We start from the raw sequence: 14587 nt of genomic DNA, 5'->3' as shown, positions 1-14587 counted from the left end.
ATATATGCATATGAGCATTAATATTCAGTAATAAGTATTCAAAAATTGAAATAGTAATTGTCTAAAGAAATAGAGAATAACTCCACCCTTAGTGGGTTACGTCACGTTGTGCTGAGCAGAGATGAGCAGTCTCTCATCACAGAGAGAAGTGAGATGAGCTTTCAAGCAGATATGTGCATAAATCACAGTTTAAGATCGAGAAAAAAGATTTATTGAGACGTTGGGCTGATCCATTCAACGAAAATACTACATAAAGCAGCTTTTCTAGATACATCGAGATTATTTTTGTTCGTTATCGATTTGTTCTTGATTGTTTTTTTTCTCTTCCTTCTCTTCTTGTTTGTTTCTTATATCTCATTGTTCCTTGATCTACTACATCTGTCATTGAAATTGAACAAGGAGTTTCTTGGATTTGTAAGTTACAACTGTTTCTGTCAGTAATGAGAAGTGTTTACCACTGGTGGAAATTGGCGAGCCAACCCGGTTTATTTACTTTTGCACATTTTATGTTCATCAAAATGGTAGGATTACACACATTCCCTTTACTCCTGGACATTGCCACATCATGAACAGGAAATAGTTTCCCACTTTTTTATTCTTTTCATTGTGGAGCTGCATATCTGCATTTATTTGTTTGAACATTGAAAAAGAGCACAAAGGAAACTGAACTGAATAAAATCATTTTATTGGCTGAACATTTCTACCAAAGACAATTTTTTTTTTCAAAAAAGGAATCTCGATTTAATTAGTCTCAAATTTAATTTGTTTTACTTTTCCTGAAAAAAAAGAATAGAAGTGGTTAAAAGAAAGTTAAAGGTACACTATTAACTTTTTGGGCCCTATTTTAACGATCTGAAACGCAAGTCCGAAGCGCAAAGCGCAAGTGACTTTGTGGGCGGATCTTGGGCGCTGTTGCTATTTTCCTGGCGGGAGAAATAAGTCTTGCGCCGGGCGCAAATCAATAAGGGGTTGGTCTGAAGTAGGTTCATTATTCATAGGTGTGGTTTGGGCGTAACGTCAAATAAACCAATCAGAACGCTATCCAACATTCCCTTTAAACGCAAGGGCGCAAGTTCCATGGCGGGTTGCTATTATTATGACGGATTTGACAGGCGCACGCCAGGCGCGGTTCACAGCCAAGGAGACCCACGTTCTTGTAAGAGCAGTCAAAGACAGAGAAGTTGTTTTGTATGGGGATGGGAGAAACCCGCCCAAATCAGCGTCGGTTAAACAGGCGTGAGAGGAAATAGCCGCAATTGTCTCATCAGCTGCGCCAAGCACTACAATGATGTCAGGAGACGGGGGGATCCCAAGCTTGCCAGCATAAATCGGGCATGCCGGGCACACAGGAGGACATCGCTGCGTCCACCCTCACCGCTGAAAGGGTTTGGGGGCTTTGAAATCGGACACAAGAAACGCAAGCAAGGTCCAACCCCAAAGTACACTTACAAATCAAGTTCACATACATGAAGGTTTATGATGAAAACATTTTAATTATTATTTAGATAAAATAAACGTAATACAGCCACACAACAAACTTATGAAAATATTTTAATCGTTATTTGCATGATAATTGTTTAACGCTGCCACACAAAATAAATAAAAACTATCACCACAATGCTCAGCACAATGATTTCCCTTATCTCATGTATTAATATTTTTTATTGTAACAATTTATGATTTAATGATTTCCCTTATCTTATATTTTTTATTGTAACAATTTATGATTTGCAAAAATAACTGTTGCATCTGTGTAGATTAGATAAGCAATGCGCGTTGTGCACGCTATACATTATGGTCAAGCATGCGCCCTTAAAATAGCATAATGAACCACGCGCAACGCGCCACTGACTTTAGACTAGTTTTTTTTGGTTAGTAGCGCAATTGTTTTTTGAAACTGCAAAATAGCATAAGAGATGGTTTGCGCCGGAGCACGCCTCCTTTTTTGCGCTGAACCGCCCAGGGAGCGCAAGTTCATTCCCTAGTTTGCCGACGTGCGTCTGTGGATGGAAAAACCCGCTGTGCGCCAGTGCCAAATACGAAATGATACATGCGTCACTGACAAAGTCAATTGCGCTGGGTGCAAGATAGGGCCCTTTGGGTAAAACAAATTTGAAACTGGTGAAAATATATTTGAATAACTGAATTTTATTCAACATAAAAGATTTTATGTTCATTTTAAAGGTTTCATTTGAGGCTGCTATTTTGCGTTTATTTTGTTGTTATTGTTTATTTTATTCTCCTGCAAAGAAACCATTTAATACAAAAGAAATACTGACCTTATAGTACAGCGCTATCTCACACATTATTTCTCTTTTCTCACTGCAACACTGCTCTTTAGTGAACTTAAGTCCTCTGATTTGGTCCATTGATCTATAAAGGACTGATAACTAAACTGTAGGGTATGTGTGCTACAGAGTCTCTCTGATATCACCACATCTTGTGTTAAAAATTTGGCTGTGTTTTTTTTTTATAGCAACCTAAAAATGGATAAACAGATCAATGCTGTGGTAGGGGCTTTTCTCAGCTACATCTCCTCGCTAAGATCAAGACATTTCTATCTGAGAAAACGCTGGAGATCGCCATCCATATTTTTATCACATCTAGCTTACATTATTTTATTCCCTCTATACTGTGGCATTTCAAAGAAATTACTTTAAAATTCTTCATTTGTCTATAAATCCTTAAATAATCAAGCACCTCTTTATCTGTCTGAACTTCTTCACCCATATAGCCCATCATGTACATTGAGATCTGTGGCCGGTTGCATAAAACTTAAAGACTAGTCTTAAAAGTTAGTCATGAATTTTTTTCTTCAAGACTGATCATAACTGTTTTAAGTATGTTACATAAAAAAGTAGATTGGTCTAATTTAAATCCAAATAATAAGACTGATTAGCCCTAACTAATTGCTAGTTAGTCAGAATCATTCTTAAGACGCAGTCTTAATGTCACGGCTATGTTTATGCAACCGGCCCCTGGAGATCAGAATCTTCTTCTGGTTTACAGATAACGGATAATAAATGGGGGGCAGAGCTTTTGCCATTGCAGGCCCTAAATTATGGAACAGCGTGCCGATACACATTAAAATCGCTCCATCATTAACTGCTTTTAAAACCCTGTTAAAATCATACTTTTTCTTTCTGGCTTTTAATATTGTGTGATGTCTACTGCTTTTATGTTTTTTAGACTTATTTAAATATTTAACTTTATTATTATTATTAATATTATTATTACATTTATTACATTTATTACCTTTCTTATACCTTTTATGCATTCCTTTGGTCAGCCTGTGTGCTGTTATAAATGTGCTCCATAAATCAATAAACTTCAAACTTGGTTTCACATCCTGGTGATCTAACACACACGCGTGTATCCACCCCAGCCGCTGTCAGTGACTGTCTACTATTGAAAATAAAATCTGACCTAGTGTTTAACAGTGTTGGGGTTAGTTACTCAAAAAAGTAATATATTACTTATTACATATTACTCTCAAAAATAGTAATGCCTTACTTTACTTTATTACTCCCTGGAGCAAGTAACTAGTTATATTACTAGTTATATTACTAGTTACATTTTTTTTCTGGGCAAGAATGTTTATTTGGGCAAGCCACGGCCAAGAAAACATCCAAACACAAAACTCCCAAATCAATAAAAAGTTACAATTTTATTAGATTAAATTTGATAACAATTTACTCATTCAAAATACAGGGATGACAACAGGTTGCAATTATTTTTAGATGGACACCTTTAAATGGACAGCTGATAAAATAATGACGGTTCACAATAAATTATTTCCTGATTAAGACTTCCAAGAGTTCTGTATTCTTAGCAGGGGGATACCATGATGTTAGTGCACATTATTTACCCACCCACTATACACAGCAATGCACAGCAAATTCATCCAACACCCAAACATATAAATATATCAATTTAACACCGCAAAGTAATAAATACACAATCAATTCAATAAATATCATTAAAATCACTCAAGCTAAAGCCACAGCCTTCGTCAATTACGGTAAAATTGATATACAAAATTGATGGGATAAACAACCTGCACGCAACCCCTGTTTACATACAAACAAACAATGAAATGAGCGCCGGGAGACCGTGGCATAACCTCACATTCATCAAGGTCTCCACGGCGAGAAAACCCACCATAAATACACCACATTTTAATACAACATAAAAATTACTGCTGGCTTCCTTACCCGCTACCGGACGTGGGGCACAGCGTTCGGAGAAACATTAAAGAGTGTGCACTTCACCGTCAAGTTATTTTCCTTCCGTTGAACATAATAAAATAATGACTGAATCTCCTCCCGTCGAAACTAGCGACCCTTCCTCTGAAAAAAAGCTTGCCGTTGTTGACGCTTCCATTTTCCCGATCTGTCTTTGAGTGTGCCGCTCTGCTGCCGGGTGTCGACCAATCGGTGATGGTAAATGATACCTCATGCCAAACTTAGACCAATCACTGTTCCATTCACGCCCTCCTCCACTTCCCTTTTGTTCTCTGTGTTGTGTGCCTTTGTGTGATGAAGGTGCTACTGGCGAATGTAACGCAAGTAACTAGCTCGGGAAAACTGTAATAATATTACCATTTTCAGACGGGTAATGCGTTACACTACTAGTTACTGAAAAAAGTAATATTATTACAGTAACGCGTTACTTTGTAACGCGTTACACCCAACACTGGTGTTTAACAACTGTAAGTCCATTGTGGAAAATAATGTTGACATCAATGTTTGCCTCCGTCACTATGATTAGACACATTTATAGATGTACACTTATTAATATATGTGATTGTCTATCCTAAACATGAACAATGTAATTCATATCTCTCACTAAACAGCGGATATAATGTTTGCATAATTATTAATAGCCATTTAAATTACTGCTTTGTTGAAAATGTCTTTCACTATTTTTATATCTTATGATTATTCTGACTCTGATGGAGAGTTACTGGAATCTCAGATAATATTTTCTGCCCTTTTAATATTGAACCAAATAGTTCTCTTCTGTTTTTCATAATGGTTTCATATTAAATATCTGGACTTATGCACTTTATATTGAGAGGATGCGCCATTGTGTAGATTGTGTAAAAGGGGAGGCCGGCTGTCTTAGACTTTCAAAACCTTTGATCTAACACAATAAATCTCATTTGTTGTCTAAGGTGTGGTTGTGAATAAACTCCTACCACTTTAACAGAGATCCAGAACACTGATACTTATGTTTACCTGCTTACTCGTTTAACTAAGAAAACTGAATGATTTAGTGAAGAGGATGATGATTAATATTTCTGATGAAGAGTCTCTGCTGTGGATGTGAAGATAGTTTTATTTTAAACAGAACACTGAGAGTTTAAACTGGATTATTATTTTACTAAACTGAAAGTGAAACTTTGAAGGATTTTATCGTGAAGCTCAGAAAATGGCGTCTAAATCTTTTTCTGAGGAGGATTTTTCTTGTCCTGTGTGCTGTGATATTTTTACAAATCCTGTTTTGTTGTCTTGTAGTCACAGTATCTGTAAAGACTGTATTCAGAGATTCTGGGAAAGTAAAGAATCTAAAGATTGTCCAGTTTGCAGAAGAAGATCTTCAATGGATGAACCTCTCCCAAATTTAGCTTTGAAGAACTTGTGTGAGACTTTCTTACAGGAGAGAAGTCAGAGATCTTCATCAGTTTGTCATCTTCACAATGAGAAACTCAAACTCTTCTGTCTGGATGATCAACAGCCGGTGTGTTTGGTGTGTCGAGACTCCAGAACTCACAACAACCACAAATTCTGTCCTGTCGATGAAGCTGTCATTGATAATAAGGTCTGATCAATAATATTCAAAACATTTCATCACATTAATACCATCAATAACTGATCATCACGATGACAAATAAATAACAATAATGTTGATTTCTTTCAGGAGAAACTCAAAACTGCATTAAGACCCTTACAGGAGAAACTGAGAATATTTGAGGAGTTTAAACAGAATTTGGATCAAACTGCAGAACATATAAAGGTTTGAATGAAACATAATGTGAATCAAGGTTGTAAAACACAAGTATTTTGTAAATGTATTTATTGATCCAGATCTGATTCAGTCATTATGTTTCTGTGTGAAATGTGTTTTGTATCAGATTCAGGCTGAACGCACAGAGAAGCAGATTCATGAAGAGTTTGAGAAACTTCACCAACTTCTACATGATGAAGAATCAGTCAGAATAACAGCACTGAGAGAGGAAGAGGAGCAGAAGAGTCAGATGATGAAGGAGAAGATTGAGAAGATGAGCAGTGAGATTTCATCTCTTTCACACACTATCAGAGTCATAGAGAAGCAGATGACAGCTGAAGATGTTTCATTCCTACAGGTGAGAAGAAAGAACGTCAGGTTACGACTGTAACCGTGGTTCCCTGAGATAGGGAACGAGACGCTGTGTCATGTAATGACATTATGGGGAACGCTATGCAGCGTGACGCGCGTGAATATTGTGTCAACTAGGTCTATATATAGACGCCGGCGGATGACGTCAAGAGTGACGTGGCAACGCGAGGCTATAAATAGGCGGAAATAATATAGGTCAAACAGCTTCTGTTAAAATTGAAGCGAATGCTACAGGCACAAGGAGTTATGGCAAAGGGACACAGCGTCTCGTTCCCTATCTCAGGGAACCACGGTTACAGTCGTAACCTGACGTTCCCTTTCAAGGGATACTTGACGCTGTGTCATGTAATGACATTATGGGGAACGAGATACCCACTACGCTATAATTAATTGTGACTGTCTGTAAGTGTGAAGGTGTCTACGCACAACTTAAGACATAAAGACCTGAGATCCCGGTAGAAAAGGGAGGTCTAAAAACATAATACCTCATAAAAATGTGTGGGGGAGATTATCCCGCCACACCACAAAGCACGGAGGTCCCTGACAAAGGGGCCAGATAAGACGCCATACTCCTAGTCGAGTGTGCCCTAATTTTCGCAGAGGTGAAAACATAATGTGCACCTCATACGCTATAAAAATAGCCTCCACAATCAATTATTGATTGTTTGTTTAGAGGAAGAATGTTCTCTCTTGGAGAACCAAACACAGACCAAAGGTTGGTCGGATCTTCTAAGGTGGAAGATCTATTAATGTAAACCTCTAAAAACCCCTCAGGGCATAGAAGATGTAGCCTCTGTTGATCCGCCGACTCTTGAGGAGGAGGATGAAAAACCTGAAAGTCCAATGTTCTAGCCACATTGCTAGGAACCTTGGGAACATAACCCGGTCTTGGGTGCAAATAGCCTTAATATGTCCTGAAGCAAACTCCAGGGTAGAGAAGAAGCTGATAAGCTTGGAAGTTGCCCACTCTCCTCGGAGAAGTGATGGCTAATAAAAAGGCTAACTCTAGTGACAGAAACTTAACTGTACACAAGTTAATGGGTTCGAAAGGTGCCATAAAGAACCCCTTTCAGAACTACTGCCAGGTCCCATACTGGAACTCTGATTTGAGCAGGAGGCCTCATCCTAAATGTACCACGCAATAAGGCGTGAAGGCAGAGATAGCCGCAGCATATACTCCGATAGTAAATGGATATAAACCGGATGAAAACCCGGTATTGTAAAAATTCCAGAACTGAAGCCAGTGGGCAGTTTGGAAGTAAATGTTTGTCACTACAGAGAGTAGTGAATAATCTCCATTTAAAACAGCCTTAAATGTCGCCTGGAGTGAAACTCCAGGCATAAAGAAGCAGCTGATAAGCTTGTTAGTCACTCACTCTCCTCAGAGAAGTGATGCTACTACCCATAGAGCCCTCAGGGATACGAGTGTGAAACCAGAGATAGCCTCAGCATATACTCTGGGTATAAACCGGATAAAAAACCGGTATTGTAAAAATTCCAGAACTGAAGCCACTGGGCAGTTTGGAACTAAATATGTCGTCACTACACCAGGTAGTTAAAATAGCCTTAATTCGTCTGAAGCGAACTCCAGGCATGAATAAGAAGTCACTCACTCTCCTCAGAGAAGTGATGGCTAATAAAAAGGCTAACTTCAGTGACAGAACTTTATCTGTACATGAATCAATGTGTTCGAAAGAGGCCATGAGAAGGGCTTTCGAAACAACTACAGATAGAGCCCTTAGTAATAAGAGCATAAAAACAGAGATAGCTGCAGCCTATACTCTGGTAGTAAATGGATATAAACCGGATGAAAAAACGGTATTGTAAAAATTCCAGAACTGAAGCCAATGGGTAGTTTGGAAGTAAATGTTTGTCACTACCCCGAGTAGTGAATAGCCTCCATTAAAAATAGCCTTAATTTCAACTGGAGCTCATTTGTGTTTTTCTGTATAAACATTAATTACATCTAGATCCTCAGAACTAGAGTAATTCACAGCCCTCACAGTTAAAACGGGTGAAGCCGACTCACAGGCACCCGTTGAACCATGATGGCTAATAAAAAAAGGCTAACTTCAGTGACAGAAAATGTATCTGTACATGAGTCAAATGTGATTGAAAGAGGCCATGAGAAGGGCTTTCGAAACACTACAGATAGAAACCCTTAGAAATAGGAGCATAGACACAGAGATAGCCGCAGCCTATACTCTGGTAGTAAATGGATATAAACCGGATGAAAACCGATTTTGTAAAAATTCCAGAACTGAAGCCACTGGGCAGTTTGGAAATAAATGTTTGTCACTAAACCGAGTAGTGAATAGTCTCCATTTAAAATATTTTTATTTTTGTGTGGAGCTCATTTGTGTTTTATGTATAAACATTAATTACATCTAGATCCTCAGAACTAGAGTAATTCACAGCCCTCACAGTTAAAACGGATGAAGCCGACTTACGGGCACCTGTTGAACTATGATGGCTAATAAAAAGGCTAACTTCAGTGACAGAAATGTATCTGCACACAAGTCAAATGTGTTTGAAAGAGGCCATGAAAAGGGCTTTCGAAACACTAAAGAGAGCCCTTAGTAATAGGAGCATAAAAACAGAAATAGTGGATCTTAAATCTGGAGTAATCTCCATTTTAAACCATAATCTTTCGAATAGTATGGGCTTTACAACCTCAGCCCCTGCCTCGACAGGGTGTCTGCTCTCACATTCTGGACCCTGGGGATGTCTGAATGACAAAAAATTTCCCGTGAGACCAAAGGAGAACCTGATGCGCCAGTCTGTATAGAGGGCGCGACCTCAGGCCTCCCTAATACTAGATGCTGCCGCCAACGGACCTAACACTCTAGAAAGTGCTTTACGGTGTAAAATTGGCCTTATCTGATCCTAGACACTGATGCCAGGATCGACTCTGTATGTGTAGGAAACATACGTGCCTACATCCTCACTGAGTCCCAAGTTACCCAAAGAAATAATATTTTCTGCTAGTGGGTTAAAATGCCCTTTTTGGCGTTGTTCCGTAGCCCTAGGCGCTTCATATGGGCAAGGACGACATCTCGATGCCGAACTGCCATGTCTCGAGACTGGACTAACACAAGCCAATAGTCTATGTAATTAAGTATTTGGATCCCTTGAAGTCTCAGAGGAGCAAGGGTTAAATCCATGCATTATGCGCTGTGAAAGAACTACTCTGAACGGCAGAACCCGATATTGGTATGGTTTGCCCCCGAAAGCAATCCTGGGATTTCCAGATGCTGCAGGAGGATAGATATATGGACATAGGGGTCCTTAAAATGTATCATGACGAACCAGTCCTCAGACCTGATTAACGCCACAATAAAAGGAATTGTCAGTTTTAGAATTTTTATCTCTTCAGAGATCGATCTAAATAGGCCTCAGCCCTCCATCCTTCTTTGGTACAATAAAATAATGGCTATAAAGCAATGACCTACTCCTTTAATAAGGTGGTCTTTTTCCAGGGCCCACCTCGGTGGGTAAAACCCCTCCGAACCTGGGAGGATGGGAAACAAACTGAATTATGTAGCCTCTCTCTATACCCTCTAGCAGCCATTTTGTGACTTTTTTTTTTCACTCATGGAAAAAATGCCCTAAAAAGGAGATGGACTCCAGAATGCTCACTGCCCTGAAGCGGAGGACCGGCAGGGCACAGCTGAGCTACTAAAAATTCCCTATTGTTCTGTTTTATATGTCTTTTTTAATGGAGACAAAAATTAGGTCTTCTTTAATGAAGACGGAACATAAGGGGTTAACAAACTATTTTGTATGTGAGGGCACATCAGGCACAGGTTTTATCTGTGCTCCATGAGAAGTGCCTTAAGAGGCCACTTGTGAACGACAGGACCCCTTTAACACAGCCTTATGATTTGAGATAATGACTGCTCTCAGATCAGCCTTATATGCCTCTCTGGTTGCTGGTTGTTGTTTCGTCCCCCAAGCTCTCTGAGGGAGAGGGGGGGGGGCACAAGAGACAACACTCTGTTTTTGTTATCTGTATGTTGTGTTAATACTGTTTAGATGCAGATTCTCGGGGGAAACTGCTACGAGGAAAAACCCGTTTCTTTAGTAGCACGGAGAGAAGCTCCGCTCTCCTGAGCTCATCTAATATTACAGGATTCAGGTTCACCCTTTATTTCATACAATATCTGCTTGATATGCGTGAAGAATGCCAATATTGCGAAGGCATGCTCCATCGCGACCCGCGACCATATAAACTTGTTAATCCATTTACATTGTTGCTGTCTCTCGCAACAAATAAACCGCGAGATACTTTCAATACGGACATTTGCCGTATCTGCATTATTTAAAAAACCCCCAAAAAGGGTTAAGAAACTCGCTGATGTGTTTAACAATAAATGAGAGGAGTCTGCATATCTGCATGGTTTTCCGTTTAAAAACTTATCAGTGTAAATCAGGGAAGAAAGTTAAACCTCTTTCGTCAAGTTCACTGGCAGCCTTCACTTTGTGCTGGTCAGTAAAGTCAATATTAGATTGTTACAGCCGATCGGGTCACAACATAATAGTTCTTCGTAACATGGAGAAAGGGTATAAATCAGTAAGCTTTGTGTTTTCTGTATAAACATTAATTACATCTAGATCCTCAGAACTAGAGTAATTCACAACACTCGCGGATAAAACGGGTGAAGCCGCTCACGGGCACCCGTTGAACCACGAGGCTTGCGGGGTTTGTTTTCTGTATACACATTAATTACATCTAGATCCTCAGAACTAGAGTAATTCACAACACTCGCGGATAAAACGGGTGAAGCCGCTCACGGGCACCCGTTGAACCACGCTTGCGAAAACCCATCGAGAGCGGAGCATTTGAATGGTATTTCCTCACAATGCCCGCACGCCTCCCCCTCGGGGAATGCGTGCGTGTAGTCCGCACCAAACACACACACACACAAAGCTCGTGCTATCCCCGTCAATAATAATCTAGGACAGGGGGTAACACACTTCTAAATCCCTTTCTCTTATCCATGTTTCCCTAGTTTTTTAAACTAATCTAATCTAATCTAATCTCACTAGATATAGATTTAGACACATTCACCTTCACACAAGCGTTCGCTGAAATAGCAGAAGCTGTTTGACCTATATTATTTCCGCCTATTTATAGCCTCGCGTTGCCACGTCACTTTTGACGTCATCCGCCGGCGTCTATATATAGACCTAGGCTGTTTCTCAATATGCGTTCTTCAGCGATCTTGCGTCCTCGTGTCCTCGCTCTACGTCATCATTAACGGTCGAAGTTCATTCCAATTCTCAAGAACGCAAGGACAGAGGACGCATGAAAATACCCGGATGTGTTCTTGATATCGAGGATGCATCGAGTGCAGACTTGCTGAAATCGCTTTACGCCCCAGAAGTCATTGCGGCAAAACTTCCGAGTTCGTTCTTCCAAGGTCGCCTGGCAAGACCGATCTCCACGAGGACGCAAGTCCGTTCTTTGCGTTCTTGGAATTGAGAAACAGCCCTAGTTGACACAATATTCACGCGCGTCACGCTGCATAGCGTTCCCCATAATGTCATTACATGACACAGCGTCAAGTATCCCTTGAAAGGGAACTTCAATCTACAAATCTATGATTGTCATTTTCAAACATTCAAGTGAAATGTAATGAATAATCTGCATGTGTGTGTTTTTAACAGGACTTTAAGAGCACAATGGAGAGGTTTGTATTGTGTTTGCTTTTTCTCTCAGTGATTGTGAATCTAAACTCACAGCAGAATCTCAGACTCCTGAATGTTCTTCCAGAGTTCAGTGTAGAACGTCAGATCCAGAGGACATCTCAGGAATGATGATCAATGTAGCAAAACATCTCCGCAACCTGAAGTTTACTGTCATACACAAGATGAAGGAGAAAGTTGAATACAGTGAGTACAAAATACAACACTGACTTCAGATTTACTCTCATCATCAACATTTATCTGAAGAGTCTCTCTCTCTCTCTCTCTCTCTCTCTCTCTCTCTCTCTCTCTCTCTCTCTCTCTCTCTCTCTCTCTCTCTCTCTCTCTCAGGTACAGTGACTTTGGACCCAAACACTGCTGACCGTCGTCTCTTTCTGTCTGATGATCTGACCAGTGTGAGACGCAGTAAAGATGCAGCGCTGCTTCCTGATAATCCAGAGAGATTTGATGAGTGTTCATGTGTTTTGGGTTCAGAGAGCTTTAATTCAGGGATTCACTGCTGGGATGTTCAGGTTGGAGACAACACACGCTGGGGTTTGGGTGTGATGACAGAATCTGCAGAGAGAAAGAAGAGCACATACTCCAGGAGTGAAATCTGGTATGTGGAGTATTTCTCTGGTAAATCCTATGCAGTCATTACACCACTGAAAACACCTCTTCGTCTCCAAGTGAAAGTGAAAGCAGATAGAATCAGAGTTGAGTTGGATTATGAGAGAGGAAAACTGTCATTCTCTGATCCTCTCACTAACACACACATACACACTTTCACACACACATTTACTGAAAGAGTTTATCCATGGTTCAGTGTTGACTGTAATATTTCTCCTCTGGTGATCTTACCGGTAAAATCATCTGAACAACTCTGAATCAGGGATTTAATTTGAGATTGATTTTGTTTATAAAATAGTTTGAGTTATCTTAAAGGTTTTGTTTCTTTTAAGATGAAGTGTGTTTAGTTGTTGTTTTTGTTGAGTGTATTGATTGTGTTGAGTTGTAATTGATTGAGGATGAATTTGAGTCTTCACACAACACAACTGATCATCAGATCTCTGACTTTCATCATAGAGAACTGAATAACAAACCTCATAGAAGCACAGAGAGAAAAACTGATGGAGAAAAGAAAGAAATCAAATGTATTTCTCTTCTAGCAGTATGAGCAGTGCAGATGAGTTTGTTGTTGTTTTGTTAAAAGAAGACGCTGCTGATATTGAATGCAGTCGTGTTTAAAGAAACACATGGAGTTACACAGACTGATATAAAAACACTGTATTATCATTATACAAATAAACATGATGTGAGATATCTCAATGTTTTCATGTCTGTGTCATATTTGAAGAAGAAAATCATCTGACTGTTATATCTGCAGTGTTTCTGTCATCAGATGAACAAATGACAGACAGATATTAATATTCAAGCACAGATATTTACTTCAGAAGAGCTCTGTGGATGTTATTATGTTTATAAAGTCATCAAATAAATCACACACATTTGCTCTCATCTGATATTTCACTGCTGACTTTAATGTTTTCAACTGAAGTTAACTTAAACCAGTGTTCCCTTTCAGTCGGTCACTACGACGTCACGTCGTGACCGACGAATTGGGAGCTCGCTTAGAGAGACCAATCTGCTTCGAATACTACTAAAACGCCAATGAACTTGGCATTAAGATATTTGCATAATGCTGGCGCCGCCCCGCCAGGTGCGTATATAAGGCGCACATGCAAATAGGGAAATCAGCTTTTTTTCGCTTCGAAAGCCGGTTTTATCTGACTGAGAAGCTACTATCTGCTCTTCTGGGAACGGTTGCTGAAATTGATTGACAAGCAGTACTAACACAGCGGACGCTCGCAGTATTCCACTGCTCTGCATATTTTTTGTTTTGAGTTTAGTGTGTGCGTTGCCTTTCCCTGTGCGCATCATCAGCTGAGCACCTAAAGAGTGATTTCCCTAAAGAGTGATACGTGAGAGCTCTGTGTCTTTTTAAAGACAGCCACTCTCTCGTATATTCGGAGATCAGCGTTCTTTTCAGGATTGCTTTTCGTCCGTGCGATCTTGGATGTGAGAGGTATAAGGGTTCCAGTTACGGTCACGAGCGCTGTCTTCATGCTTGGGCATCAAGCACTCTGAGGCTGCGCTCGTGGAGAGTTTTTGTTCTCTCTGTGAGAGCATAACCCTCTTGGATTGCGGAGACGACTGACGTTTCTACGGGAATGCTGTCCGCGTCTTTGCAGTGCTGACACCGCCATGGTGCGACTGTCAAGCGCTCGCATGACGCTCTTCGCATCACTACGCTGAGGAGGACGGAGGATGCGTCCTCCACCTACCGGCCTTTCATCCTCAGCCGGTTGAGGTTCCGGTGGAGACGGCAGAGTCGTGTTCTACGATGTCTGCCGAATCCATTGGACCTCCTTCTGGTCCCGTTCACTTCTGCAGCATCAGAGGGGTGTCCAATTTTCCTCCGAAGTGGAGTCGTTCCGGAGATGGCGGCCGTGCCCGC

The 14587-nt window shown here is 40.3% G+C and overlaps 1 protein-coding gene across 2 annotated transcripts; it reads left to right on the top strand.

Moving 5' to 3' along the window:
* The first annotated feature begins 5215 nt into the window (after positions 1–5215).
* LOC141349197 (E3 ubiquitin-protein ligase TRIM39-like) lies at positions 5216–13398 on the top strand. 2 transcript variants are annotated; one of them, XM_073871574.1, is made up of 6 exons: positions 5216–5823; positions 5923–6018; positions 6137–6367; positions 12052–12074; positions 12158–12276; positions 12565–13398. In XM_073871574.1, the coding sequence occupies exons 1-6, from the start codon at positions 5434–5436 to the stop codon at positions 12954–12956; spliced, it is 1251 nt and encodes a 416-aa protein (XP_073727675.1). In that variant the 5' UTR covers positions 5216–5433; the 3' UTR covers positions 12957–13398. The 2 variants fall into 2 exon arrangements, with proteins under 2 accessions (XP_073727675.1, XP_073727674.1); XM_073871573.1 differs by having other exon boundaries at positions 12421–13398.
* Positions 13399–14587: the final 1189 nt, after the last annotated feature.

Source organism: Misgurnus anguillicaudatus, chromosome 9 (genome assembly GCF_027580225.2).
Source record: "Misgurnus anguillicaudatus chromosome 9, ASM2758022v2, whole genome shotgun sequence".
NCBI lineage: Eukaryota > Metazoa > Chordata > Actinopteri > Cypriniformes > Cobitidae > Misgurnus > Misgurnus anguillicaudatus.
Note: the sequence above shows the minus strand (reverse complement) of the source record. Positions and strands in the feature narration are given on the sequence as shown.